Source organism: Megachile rotundata, chromosome 3 (genome assembly GCF_050947335.1).
Source record: "Megachile rotundata isolate GNS110a chromosome 3, iyMegRotu1, whole genome shotgun sequence".
In the NCBI taxonomy this organism is placed as follows: Eukaryota; Metazoa; Arthropoda; class Insecta; order Hymenoptera; family Megachilidae; genus Megachile; species Megachile rotundata.
The window spans coordinates 18,189,252-18,204,460 of record NC_134985.1 but is presented as its reverse complement, the minus strand read 5'-3'; the positions used below and the strand labels follow the sequence as shown (position 1 = coordinate 18,204,460).

At 39.9% G+C, this 15,209-nt stretch overlaps 1 protein-coding gene across 6 annotated transcripts in view; it reads left to right on the top strand.

Moving 5' to 3' along the window:
* The window catches only part of step (cytohesin steppke), a 61,196-nt gene that overhangs the window by 7,024 nt on the left and 38,963 nt on the right, over positions 1-15,209 (top strand). Inside the window, exon 2 of one of the 6 annotated variants that reach the window (XM_076529497.1) lies at positions 4,997-5,177. The exons of 4 other annotated variants lie outside the window; for them this stretch is intronic. Coding sequence is in view for 1 of the 2 variants with exons in the window: in XM_012290734.2 (XP_012146124.1) it covers positions 4,977-5,177 (201 nt within the window). In the remaining variant the exon portion in view is untranslated. Of the gene's footprint in view, positions 1-4,298; positions 5,178-15,209 lie in introns of those variants that run through there. One more of the 6 variants, XM_012290734.2, reaches the window with a different exon arrangement.

Below are 15,209 nucleotides of genomic sequence, written 5' to 3'. Positions count from 1 at the left end.
TCATATTCAAGCTGAAGGTTGAAACTGGAGGTTGAAGTTTATATTCAGGTTGAAGATTGAAATTTGAGATTGAAGTTTATATTCAGGTTGAAGGTTGAAATTGGAGGTTGAAGTTCATATTCAAGCTGAAGGTTGAAACTGGAGGTTGAAGTTTATATTCAGGTTGAAGATTGAAATTTGAAATTGAAGTTTATATTCAGGTTGAAGGTTGAAACTGGAGGTTGAAGTTTATATTCAGGTTGAAGGTTGAAACTGGAGGTTGAAGTTTATATTCAGGTTGAACATTGAAATTTGAGATTGAAGTTCATATTCAAGTTGAAGATTGACATTTGAGATTGAAGTTCGTAGTCAGGCTGAAGGTTGAAACTTGAGGTTGAAGTTCGTATCCAGTTTGAAGGTTATAACACGAGGTTGAAGTTTGCATCCAGATTGAAATTTATTAACGTGAATCCGAGGAATAGAAGAAATTTATAATAATTAAAAACACGAAAACTATAAATTAAAAAATGTACAAAACTCCGAAGTCATCCATCAATGTCCACGATATATTAATTCGAAACGTAGAAAGTTTCCCACACGAGATTTTCACAGGGACCGTGAAAACTAAGTAACGAGAACCGTGTCAGTGTGCCTCGAAGCCATTGCTATAATTTTACTACTATTGGAAAAGTATACTTTACTAAGCTTCGAATCATTTCGTTTCCTTCTTGATATTTTCTCCGCGTGCGTGAGTTTCAAAAACTTTCCCCGGACTTTCGATTTTCTTCGATCTTGCCTCGCGTGTTAGCGCTTATTAACTCGGTTCCATTACCCCCGATGGAACAATCGATGCATTATCATCCTTTCGAATATTTCGTTTCGAGAAAGGAAGCGTTCCTTTTCTTCGTCGAATGTTTCCTCCCACCACGGTTGAAAAACTAATAAGTGGTTGAATGACAGTGACAAGCACCCATTGAGGAAGCTGACGTATCAATGCAATAACCGGTAGATCTATTTCGTAGCGATGTTAATGGACAACATGAGTCATCTGTTCGTACTTGTACATCGTACGATCGTCGTTGCATTTTATGCAAGGTGAAAATTTTACCGATACGACAAAATTAACCTTTTAACCAATTTTGGCTATATTACTCGGAAATCAAACAAAATTACCTACATTATACGAGATTATCGATATTATTCGTGGTTCGATATTATTGTACGAAGTAACAGAACGTGTTATACGGTAGTACAGTTAAATGGTTCGTATTAAAAAATGAAAAGTATGTATTCGATGGGTATTTATCAGTAGTGAATAAAGTAACTTTGTCGAAGAACGCATCTGCGTAATCGCGAGATACGATAATCGCTTGTATGCGTGCACATGACCAATCTTGTTCATCTTGCAGCTGTAGCAGGTGCAGCGGCGCCATTCAAGCTTAACTCGTTAATTCGTAGAAATCGGAAATATATTATCTCCGAAATGTTGCTTTCTTAAACCTGCAGGTAACCGAAATTAACGAATATTTCAAGGAAAACTATCGACAAAATGATCGATGACACCAATTTATCGGTCGATACGGAAACATTTAATCGCAAGAAATTCTTGTCCACCCGGAAGATTCGGCGATCTGCGAGTCGCTCGATTCCCGATATTTATAAACCGAATTAGCCGAGCGTAGCGTCGTTATTCACGAAAGGGACAGAGAGATTTAGGTTATTATTCCCATTCAATTTCCCCACAAATTTACCGTGATTAATCGGCCAACTGTTTAATTCCTAAATGTTGCAAAGATACGAAATTCAACGGTGTTCGTTGCAGTGGACCAATTAATAAACGGCATCCACGCGTATTCAACAATTTATACGCGGTTTACGAACATTCGTTGACCTTTGAACCGAGAGATCGAACCAGAAATTATTTATAAGCTATTTCTCTCAGTCTGCTAAATGTGCATTTAGACTAGGTATTTGATTGATGTTATAGAATATATGAGTATAGAGATTTAGACTGTCTGAGATTTAAGTTTATTCGAATTCTATGGCGTGGAGATTTTAGGATGTTGGCAAGTAGATATATCTAGGTGTTCAAGGATGCATATAGAAATTTAATAGTGTGGGCATTTATTAATACGAGAACATGCATTTATTAATATATACAACAAAAGTATAAGATGTACAGAGCGTCTCACAAGTAGTACAGATTCACGGACCAATCAGAGCGCTAGGATTACGCGGCTCAGCCAATGCGCTCGAAGCTGTCGCTCTCGCGTCTGCGCGCGCGTCTCGCGCCCTGATTGGTCCGTGTTTTTCCTTAATAATTCAGAAACGAAGCTTCACCCTCAATTTTTGCAAAGGGAAATCTCATTCAGAATCACGTCAGCTACCCCCCATTTCAGGGACCTACTAATTGTGAGACAACCTGTATAACTCTGTATAATGAGTGAATGTTTTAAAATGAAACACGTGAGCGAACGAACTCTGTCGAGCAAAAGGCAAGAAACATTGTTGAAACGCGAAGGTAAGGGTTGCAAAGGTGAACGACAGGAAGACTGTACACCCTTTTGCAGGGTAGTTAAAAATGTTAAGGGGGTGAGGATATCGATATAACTTACATGTATACTTTCTAGTCCTTATTCGTTTATTTAAAATGACTCTACAAGCTTCTTATTATAAAGAACACATTTTATTAAAATACATTTCTTGAAATCAAAATTGATTTTCATTAAGATGAAGAATAAATCCGTGTACTAATTTATGTTTCTTCGTTTGTTTATCTATTTTTTAACTTCATTTTTAATTTCAAATTAAGTACTCATTTCCCTATTTACATTTCTTGAAATCAGAATTGATTCTCATCAAGATAAAGAATAAATGTGTGTACTAATTTATGTTCTGTCCTTTGTTCGTCCATTTCTTAACTTCATTTTTAATTTCAAATTAAGTACACATTATATGCCGGTTTAGTGTTAATAACAGATCAGAACGAAAATTTGCAAAAGTATCGTGCAACAAAAATAAATTGAACGGAGTTTTCTAATAGAGAGCGTATAGTGTATTGTATGTTACACGACGCAGCACCTGTATTTGAAGAAGTCTCGAAAAGGTAAAAAACGCTGTCCACGTTGAACGGTGGGTTCTGTCAACGCCCTTAGCCGACACTCGACCGACAGCAATTGATAAGCAGTCGGCGAAATTTCAGCGTGCTCCGTTCTCGGAAACATTCTCTTCACGATCCTCGCCAAGTATGCGCCACGAAGTGCCCACTTGCCCATAGCGATGTGTACAATCCTGTAAAGACAACCTGCAATTTTAACCGATCACTCTGAAAAATAAAATCCGGTTAGAAAAGTTTCGCGTTGCAAAGAAGTTATAATTGCGTGTAAAAAATGATCGTGCTGCGGGAAATTTCTACTATTTTCCAGATATTGATTTTTCCTTGGGCTCCAAAACGAGGCTACCTCCCATTTCGTGGGTGTATTAAACGTGTCGCAGAGTTTCGAAATAAAATTACTGAAATTGTTTGTTCGAACTGGCCGGGCAAAAAATTTCACGGCGCAATTTAAAGCTTCTCGTGCGGATATTCGTACTTTGTGAATCCGTATGCACTTCGCCCGTAAAAAGTCACGAGTAGGATCAGTTTGACCTCGTATGAGAGCCAGCGCAAACGTGAAGCAGTTTCATGCTTCATTTCCACGGCACAGAGAGGAAAAAAACGCATTTTAAATAAGAAATGCCTTCCCCTTTTTTGCGAACTGAACGAAAGGGCGTATTCACGATATTACCGCAAAAATTTCAATGATCTGTATTATAAAAACGTAACACGTGAACGTGCGTTATACCGAGAAGTACGATCATAAATTTCTAGATCTTTGTGTGCATAGATTTCTGTATCTCGGTGCTTTTAGCAGTAAATAATTTCTTTAGTCTTTTCATGCGAAATCTACGATTCGATACATGACACAGTTTGAATAGCTCATGTACGCGGAGCCTAGTTTCTTAAAATTGTATATTCAGCAGCAACAAGTTCTTTATCGATTTATTAACTCGCGACTCCGTTTCCAAGATTCGATGATTAAATTTGGACACTCGAATTTAACACTTTGTTGCTGTTTTGTCATCATTATTATTTCGTTATTGCGTCATTAGTTATTATATACTTATTTGTCATTTTTTGGCACGTGAGCAGAAAAAGATTTGCCGCTGTCATTATAGAGTGTCCCAGTTGTGAAAATCGGCTTATATTCGCACACGCGTGGCTAAGTTCGCGGTATGTCCACCGCGAGGCGCCAGCGCGTTTCCAACGCGACCGTTTACTCCAAGTTCGTGAGTCGCACGTCGGCCGTCGCGCGGGGTGGATCGTTACAAAACTCTCTCGTCAACCGATCCGGCCAAATTGTACGATTCTGTTTATTTTTCGTATAGAACGTGCTCGTAGTTTAATCGTTATTTTTAACGAATACTCGTGCCGGTTATTCGCAACCTCGCCCGTCGTGTGATCGTTGTTGACTGTTGTTTACAACAAAATTTTATCAGTGTTAAATAAAGAAAAGTTTCGTTCGGGACTGATAAGCAAAGTGTTACCGACAGTCATCTGCATGGAAAGAATCAACTGTTATCATAGTTTTTTTACTTGTTACGTATTGTTCGATATCGATCAGTGATTTAATATATCGATCGTGGATCGAAGGATTCTCGCTTTTCTGGTTCGAGGTCGTTGAACCGGTGGGATCTTCGATCTTGAGCGTTGATAGTTTTATCCGACAAAGAGCTTCGGTTATTCGTGACGCGAGTGATCGTTCGCGAAAGAATTGAACGTCAATGTCATCCTCGGAACTGATGCATTTTATCGCTACAGCGTGTAACGCGTGGCGTCTTAAAGTGTGGTTAGGCTGCTCCTGAAGGTGTATCTGCGGTGCAGATATCGAAAGAAGGAAGTTAAGCGTGTAACGAATTCTTCCACTGGTTTCTGGAGTTCGGCGACGCAATTGGCGCCAATGATGATTTTCACCGGCAGGTCAGTGGACGCTCTCGATGAAGTTCACGGTAGCAACGTTCAGACGGATAACCGTCGCGACGTGAGCGCCATCGCCATAGCCGCAGGATGGTTCTCCAGTCTGCGCAGACCCGGTAAAAGGAACAAGAAGGGCTATCAAAAGCAGGCCAAGAGCGCATGGGACCTTAGCACATTATCTACGGTTAGTTGAACGTTCTGTCTGGATGCACTTATATCTCCGTAACGATTGTTCGGAGGAATTCAATTTTTTCTTTTTTTTTTTTCAATTTATAACAAATATTTTGCTCTTTTTTTTTATTTACAATTTATATAACATTTATTTTAATATCTTTAGTAGGTGTAGGTTCACGAATTTTGTATTTAATACTTTCGATATTAAATATTTTTGACAAATGACACATGCGCATGCGCGGCACAATCTACGTATGATTAATTATTTGCGAAAAAATAGTTATTTCTTTTTAAATCGTATACATCTATATACTTGGAATTCAATTGCAACATACAGTGTACAACAACTTTGGTACAAGGATTCTATATTCTTCGATGTATTTAATTCATTCATTGTCAAATGCTTCTTGCGAATAACTACTGCGCATGCGCCATTCCGCCATAATACAATGAATTCGTTTCAAAATATTTACGCTGTACATCTTTCTGTTCATCTATTTTCTTATAATACAAGTTTATATCGTGATCGTTCATATGTATTTAGAATTCAATTAGAGCATACACTGTATCACAGTTTTGATTTATTACGGTGTTGTTTAATCCACCGAAGCATTACGATCTCGATGCTAAATACTTATGATTGATAGCACTTGCGCATGCGTGATGTTGTCAAATTGAAATCACAGATTGACTGACACGTGTCATTCATTTGTTAAATTTATCCACCTTATCGAAATTATGCGAATTATCTCTGCATTAAACTTTTACATAATCGACTTAGAGCTAAAGACATTTTATTTGCATGCACGCTCGTTACATAAATAAATCGCGGACACCTGCGATTCAGAAGGGTTATGTTTCATGTAACGCGTCCTCGGAAGCTGAAACTTTCCGAGTGGTTTGCGTTTACAATTGGCCGTTAAAAAGTCGCGCGTCTATTTTCGAACCGTAAATGCTCGTGTTGATGCTTGACGCATATCGCGGCGCTATGTTGTGAAACATTATACGTGCACAGAACGTAGTCGAACGGTGATCAGTCAGTAATGTCAACATCGCTTCTTCCCAACTTATTTCCTCGCTTACTTGCAGTCTTTGCACGTATAGGCGTACGACACATGTCCGTCAGGGTTCGAGTTCCATCGATCAGAAACAATTACCGTGGAGTCTCGCTATATGGCCGTGGCTGTAGGGGTGAGACAATCTGTGAAACTTAATATATAAACGAAAAATTTACGAGTGTAAATGAAAACTTATGCGAGTGTTAACAAAGTCTTAATGTTGGTGCTCGAGTTCTAAATTTATATTTTGGGCGGGAACGCACAATTGGAGAGGTCGGACGTTCAAGGTACGCGAGTCTCGAGCCTATTACCGTGATAAAAATTAGATTCGAGAATGCTGCGGTTTGTAGAGAGGTGCTTCCGGCGATGGTGGAACGCGATTGGTCGAACGTGATCTCGACAATTGGTAATTGAAAAGTGGCCAAAAGGCGCTTCGTAAATAAATTAAGGGCGGGGAAACGGTGTAAAATAACAGTACAGGTGGCGCTCGGAAGTTGGCTGACTAGCCAAAATTAATTCTAGGGAGTTCACACTTCCATGGTCGGTAATTCCTTCCTGTACAACCGAAGTTGAAACTCTCGACCGGCGTGCTCAATTTTACACGAAACTAGGCTTTCATGGTAAACCGGGAAGCATAAATATAAATATTATTATGCTGTAATAATTAATTTCTGAAAAAATTGTTTTCTTTTACTGCGGTACCGAACGTTTTAAAATTTGTTAACTGGTATAGACGCATCAAATCAATGGTGTAAACGAAAGGAGTTACTTGTTCCTAAAATAAAACATTACAGGTTGCGGAAAGACGCGGCACTGCGTCAGCGACTGCGAACGCGTAGCACCAAAACACAGTTGTTTTCGTTTCCGTGAAAGCGAGTTTAATTCAACTTCATTTATTTCCCTTTTGGTGCAGAGCTTCTATAATATTCAAAATATAAGGACTTTAAAATTAGAATTTTACGTAGATGTTTACGATCCTTGACGCTTTCGACTACCGACCCAGTACGTCCTATTCAAAATCATTGACGCAGCCAGTGCGTCTTACCCTTCAAAATTGATGACACATCGCGCGCGCTTTGCAATGTAATTGATGTTACAAAATCGGGTTTTCCAATTACACAAGACAGCGGTATTATGAAAGGTTAGAATATATAAATATTAGAAACTGAATATTTTACTTGGAACACGTTGATTTGTATCGTTGATCGAGGCAATAACTCACCATTGGAGTGAAATCACGGAAAGTCAAACTTATCGCGTTCTGAATCACTGTTTCTACTTGTAAACAACGTACCTATAGTTTAATGTGTCATTTCCAGTGTGAAACGCATGATTTATCTGCGTAATAGCGAAAGCGACTAGCAATCGTGTTAAAAAAAAAAACTGAAAGCAGACTGTGTAAAAGCAATTTGAATCGATCGTTCGCATCTTTTTTATCTTCGTGCTTATGTCGTTTAATGTGCCAGATACGTGGACTGTGTAAACGTTTATTTGCAGCGAAAGAAATAGATGTTTCATGTATTCTTCAACCATTTCAGCAATAATTGCACTACGAGCAATTTCATACAGTTTCGCGTGCTCGAAATCTTTTTTCTTTTTCAAAACAAACCTATCGCTTAAAATATTTTCGAACAATTCAAGAAAAATATTTACGCATAATTTTTAATACAGCGAACACGTGTTATGTATTATTGTGCGAAACGATTCAATCGTTAATAATAAAGTCATGCTTCGCATTCCTGCACGAAAATATCGTTCGATGACGTACGTGACGTCACGAATCGAAGATCGAAACGAACAGTCGGAGAGAATTTATTTATAGAGAGAATCAGGATACAAAACGAAGATTACACAGACGTCCATTTGGTGCAGTTTACTCCTTAACGACTTCCCAAGAAATTCAATAGAAAAATATACGAGCAATAAGTACACAATTAACTCAAGCATTTTTATGGAATAGCCAAGGTAGACGCAGCTGATGCGTCATCACTTTTATTAGATTGTGAGGACGCATATGGTGCGTCGACGGTTTTGTTAGATAGTGAGGACGCACATGGTGCGTCAAAGGTTTTATTAGTTAGTGAGGACGCATGTGGTGCGTCGACAGTTATGTAAGATAGTGAGGACGCACATTGTGCGTCAAAGGTTTTAGTAGAAAGTGAAGACGCATGTGGTGCGTCGACGGTTGTGAGAGATAGTAAGGACGCACATGGTGCGTCAAAGATTTTATTAGTTAGTGAGGACGCATGTGGTGCGTCGACGGTTGTGAGAGATAGTAAGGACGCACATTGTGCGTCAAAGGTTTTATTAGATAGTGAGGACGCATGTGGTGCGTCGACAGATATGTAAGATAGTGAGGACTCACATGGTGCATCAAAGGTTTTATTAGATAGTGAGGACGCACACGGTGCGTCGAGGGTTTTATTGGATAGTGAAGACGCACATGGTGCGTCAAAGGTTTTATTAGATAGCGAAGACGCACGTGGTGCGTCGATGGTTGTGTGAGATAGTGAGGACTCACATGGTTCGTCAAAGGTTTTATTAGATAGTGAGGACGCACATGATGCGTCCTTACAGTACACGCAAGACGCTTAGGACGCTTAGGTAGTTCGATATCGAAGAATATCAAATTGCAATATAACGAGAGGTTGTAATCCAAGTCGACTGCCCCGAATACCGGGCACTTGCCTCGAACGAAGAATCATTATTCATTCGAATTGTAAAAGGAAATTCTCCATTAATGGGTTGATCGATTTATCAACATTGTCGTATCGGTAGCACGTGGTGACGCGGTTGCATCGTTACACTTTGTCAGATTAGTTATTCGAGTTTGCCGGTGGTTCGTGCAATATTTTTAGGTTAATGGGGTAGTAGAGTGGTCGGTGATGCGAGCACAAAGAACGGGAACGCGGTGATCATTTCAAAGGAAACAGAAGAACAAATTTTTTTCCCTCCGCGGATCGCACACGGATCGATAGAACCGTCGCATTTAAACCGTGCTGCGTGATGGTTCAAGTATCCCACCAACCATCGTAAATCGTCTGGCGATGGTATAAAAGTGTGTCGATCGGTTTCCGCGTTTCGCCGCATCGTCTGCCATTTTTACATAAATTACGTTTCGCGCTCGAGCACCGGTTATTATTGTCTTCAAATACAAATATTTCCGCGGAGAAAACGCCCCGTCTTTCATAATGCGCCTCGATGCTTTCGCGGCTTTCGTTCTATTCCATATTTTACAGATTGAAGTATTCTCCTCCGTGATAGGCCGTGTTCTATTCACAGAAATATTTCCAGTATTTTTCTCGTTTACTTTTTTGGCGCTCACAAAGAAAAATTTCAAAAGCTTTCCACTCTCAGCTGACTTTTGCGTACTTCTGTGTTATCAAATCGCCCACCTGCTTTTGTACGTGCTCGTAATTACATTTTCGACCTAAACAATTCGAGATACGAGTTTTCAGTATTCTGAATCAACAAGTATATCGTCAACGATGACTCATGCGTCGAAAGATTCATGATCTTGAATCGACAAACATCGATTGATAGCGTAAAATCAGTTCAAGATTACTCTAGAATATTGTAATACTTCTATCTCGTTCGACAAACACCTTTCCGACGCGATGTCACCGTTCCAACAACCTCGATTGTACAGTTATTTACAATCGCAATCTTTAGCATCGTCCGTTTGACGTCAACAGCTCCTCGAAGATTTGATCGTCTTTCCATCAGCGATTACATAACTTCGTCCATCGAGGTCATTGTCATTGCTAGAATTCACTTGACCCTTTTACACAGCATCTTGCGAGATTGCAGGACATATCAAAGGACCTTTGGAACTGTACAGAGTTCAGAGTTTTGGTCAGAACTTAGGATGTGGGTTGAGATCTTGAGAGATCCTAAGATGTAGAATGATCTTCGGACCTAAAGATGTCTAGGATCTGTGGAGTCTGAGAAAGTTTAGGATTTAGACGGTGTTCATATCTTTGGAGAAGCGTAGAGAAATATAGAACCTAGGTAAATGTAAGATCTACAAGTGAACCTCTGAACCTCTGACTTACAAGCAGTAAATCTCTTAGACTTCGTTACACCACAAAATTATCGCAACGTTCTCATATAATAAAGAGCACCGACATCAAAGAGAATTATGCACGTGACAGCTGATATCGAAATATCGAGATTCGACTAAGTCAAAGGTCAACCAGAATCGTTGACTCGAATATTCCCGATAGAAACGCGACCGGTGGCTTCGTGACCCGAACAAGCACAGGTTGAGAAAAAGAGACCGGGTTGAAGAACCGGCACAAAGGTTTTCGTCCTATTAAAACGAAGCCTTAAAAGTCTCGAGTCATCGTCCGCCGCGAACGAAAGAAAAAGAATCAGAGACATCGAGAACACTTCCGTGCATCATTTAGTTGCTCGTTGTTTGTCTTTCTTTTGCCGAGATTCATAATTTCTGGAGCATCGCCAGACGCGAAGCTCAGGTTTTCTCTTTAATAAAAGAATCTTTTCGTTAAGGCAGTTGGACGCCTTCCAATTACCCTAACTCGTGTCCTCGGCCTTGCTGCACGACCCAGGAACATTACCGTCATTTCTCACGCCTACGATCTGATTGATTCGCTGGATCTCGTGTTTCGCGTCTTAATGTGTTCATTCTTGCCTCATATATTTGTATAAATTAGTCGAGATAACTTCTACTTTACGATGCTACAGGTAATTTATACAGGTGTACGGTAGACATATAGTAGACGTTCATACGCCTCTAAAGTTTAAGGACATTGTCGGTTAGATATACCCTGGCAATTAGCAAATGTTTAGGTTCGCTTTCTAACAGTGAACAGATGCGATAGCAATTAGGAATACATCAAATGTTTAGGAATACATCGAGTAATGGACACGTAAATATACTGGGCTTCTAAACAATACATGTTTGGGTATTTATACTGGTGATTAGAAGATGTTTAAGTGATCTGTGTTTACAAATAGTGGTGACTAGATGCAGATTCAAACAGTGGGCATTTGGGTACACTTGTGTTTTCAAACAGTGAGTGTTTAGGTATATCTATGATTTCAATTGGTGCGCTTGGGTATATTTATGTTCTCAAATGGTGGACGCATAGGTAGATCTATGCTTTCAAATGGAGGATGCTTAGGTATATCTATGGTTTCAAGTGGTGGACGCTTGGGTATGTCTACGTTCCCAAATGGTGGATGCTATAGGTAGATCTACGTTTTCAAATAGGGGATGCTGAGCTAGAGCTATGATTCTAAATGGTGGATGCTTGGGCACATCTACGCTTCCAATTAGTGGACGCTTAGGTATAGCTAAGATTTCAAATGGTGGACGCTTGGGTACATCTACGCTTCCAATTAGTGGACGCTTAGGTATAGCTAAGATTCCAAATGGTGGACGCTTGGGTACACCTACGTTTCCAAATAGTGGACGCTTAGATATAGCTATGATTCCAAATGGTGGACGCTTGGGCACATCTACGCTTCCAAATAGTGGACGCTTAGGTATAGCTAAGATTTCAAATGGTGGACGCTTGGGTACACCTACGTTTCCAAATAGTGGACGCTTAGATATAGCTATGATTCCAAATGGTGGACGCTTGGGTACACCTACGTTTCCAAATAGTGAACGCTTAGGTATACCTATGATTCCAAATAGTGGACGCTTAGGTACACCTACGCTTCCAAATAGTGGACGCTTAGGTATATCTACGTTCCCAACTAGTGAACGCTTAGGTACACCTACGCTTCCAAAAAGTGGACGCTTAGGAACACTACGCTTCCAAATACTGGACGCTTAGGTATGTCTACGTTCCCAAATAGTGGACGCTTAGGAACACTACGCTTCCAAATACTGGACGCTTAGGTATGTCTACGTTCCCAAATAGTAGACGCTTAGGTAGATCTACGCTTTCTAGTAGAGGATGCTTATGCAAATCTATAACTCCAAATGGTGGGCGCTGAGGTATATCTACGTTCCCAAGTGATGGAGGCTTAGATACATCTACGCTTCCAAATAGTAGATGCTTAAGCATATCTACATTTCCAAATGGTGAACGCTTAGATACATCTATGCATCCAAATAATGAATACTTAAGTACATATATGATTCCAAATGTTGAGCACTGACGTACATAATGGTGGATGCTGAGGTACAGCATGCTTCCAAGTGGTACATCTACGCTTCTAAATAGTAAATACTTAGATACATATGTGCTTCCAAATGTCGAACATATAGGTACATAATAATGGACGCTGAGGTACACCTTCCAAGTGGTACATCTACATTCACAAATAGTGGACGCTCAAGTACATATATCTATGCAATAAAGAATGATTAAATACATCTACACCACCAATTAATAGACGCTTACATATATTTATATATGTGAATAATGAATGAATAGATATGTTTATATCTCCTAATAACCAACGCTGTGGTACAGCTATGCTTCCAAGTGGTACATCTACGCTTCTAAATAGTAAATACTTAGGTACATATATTATTCCAAATGTCGAACATATAGGTACATAATAATGGACGCTGAGGTACACCTTCCAAGTGGTACATCTACATTCACAAATAGTGGACGCTCAAGTACATATATCTATGCAATAAAGAATGATTAAATACATCTACACCACCAATTAATAGACGCTTACATATATTTATACATTTGAATATTGAATGAATAGATATGTTTATATCCCTTAATAACCAACGCTGAGGTACAGCTATGCTTCTAAGTGGTACATTTACGCTTCTAAATAGTAAATACTTAGGTACATACATGCTTCCAAATGTCGAACACTTAGGTACACAATGATGGACGCTGAGGTACAGCTATGCTTCCAAGTAGTTCACCTACGCTCACAAATAGTGGACGCTCACATATGTCTATGCAATAAAGAATGATTAAATATATCTACACCACCAATTGATAGACGCTTACATATATTTATACATCTGAATACTGAATGAATAGATATGCTTATATCCCCTAATAACCAACGCTGAAGTACAGCTATGCTTTCAAGTGGTACATCTACGCTTCTAAATAGCAAATACTTAGTTACATACATGCTTCCAAATGTCGAACACTTAGGTACACAATGATGGACGCTGAAGTACAGCTACGCTTCCAAATAGTACACCTACGCTCACAAATAATGCTCAAGTACATATACCTATGCAATAAAGAGTGATTAAATATATCTACACCACCAATTAATAGACGCAACATATATTTATACCTCCGAATAATGAATGAATAGATATATTTCTATCCCCAAATAACTAACACCGAGGTATATTTATATTCCCAAATAATGAAAGCTCGTGTATATTTATGCCTCCAATATTAGGTTGTTGAGTATATCTACGCTCGCAAAGAAATTGCTCAGTTATCTCATCAGTTGTAAGAGGCTTTCCTGCGGTTTTTTTTTTTGGGACACCGCGTGTATATTTTCAACATTTTGCGATTCCATCCAATTCCAGCGAGCTTCTTATTTCCGGTGGTTGGATCACGGGGTCGTTTCCTTTCGCCCTGATTTGCGTATCCCGAATCGATCGTCGGGTCACGTTGGTCGGCCGATGATAAGTTTTCCAGCGGTACTCGGGAAACGGAAACGGCCACGTGAAATCGTTTTCTTTTTATCGATGCCAACAAGGTTAACAAAGCGGCTGTTCGTGCGTGAATAAACAAACGGTTCCACGAACGATGATTAAACGCGGTTCTTTTTAGCGCGAGACACTTCCTACGTTGATTCTATGCCTCCAATTAGGCTGTAATTAATTTCGTAATGTAGGTCAGCGACCCAGAAAGCATCGTTTTTACACGGCGGAAAATTCGTTATAACTTGGCTGGAAATCCTTGCGTTGTTCAACGACGGATTTGCAATTTTCATTATCTTTCGAATTCGTCGTACAGATAGCTTTATCTTTCCCTCCTCGAAAACCGATAAATAAAATTGGGGTATCGGATTCTTATAACCTCGGTTCGGAAAAGGCGATCGATAAATTTTTATCGAAGAGAAGATTCGCGATCGACGACAAAAATAAGCATTCACGAACACTCGCGAAAGGCGCGTCACACGTGAGCAACGTGCAAACAGTGGCGATGGAATTCACGGCTATTTAAACGAGTGATTCATCGACAGGCATAACTTCGATCTCTACGAGCTCTTTTCGTTTACACCTTCAGGATATGAATGAATTCAGCGCGCGTGGGTTTTTCACACGCTTAACCTTTCGTCGATGCTTCGTTCCACCGGCTCTCATCTTCCGCGTAATTTGCATTCCTCTCGACGACCCTACTTCGAAAGTTACTTCGGAATCGCGTTACGAAGAAGTGTGCCGCGTAATGTTCGCGTACGAAAATTTACAACGAAGGTCGAGTGACTTCAGGGTCGCAACCTCGCTTCTGCAAAACTCCTTTGTTTTCCTTTGATCGATGAATCTTCTTGCAAAACGTAACTTACGTTTTGTGTATCGCGCGTTTTGTTTCCATAGTATATATAGACTAAACAGCCGCTAACAGTATCGCGCGATTTATCATTCTGGCACAGAAACCGCTACACGCACTATCGCTTTCATTCGACGCTTCTAAAAAAAAAAAGATAAAAAATTGTTTAAACAGCTCCGGTCTCGCCGGAAGCGTACATGCGTCAATCTCCTTTCGTCCTATTTTTCCGACGACCTACATCACGTGTACGGAGCCGACCACCAAGGAAAGGAAAAGGAGGTTCGGCTATTTTTTCTGACAACGAACGGCCTTGCAACGTCCTTGGAAACTTGATTCGCAATGCAAAACGATGAGCATCGACGAAGCACACGATGACGCGGTAGAAAACGTTTCGTTCCTTCTCGCTTCTTGTCATGGTTCGCTTTAAAACGACCTTCGCGGTGTTACTTTGCCGATTTGTCTCGTCTGTGTCCCACACACGTCGTACATGTTACGATGACGCTCCTTGTGAGT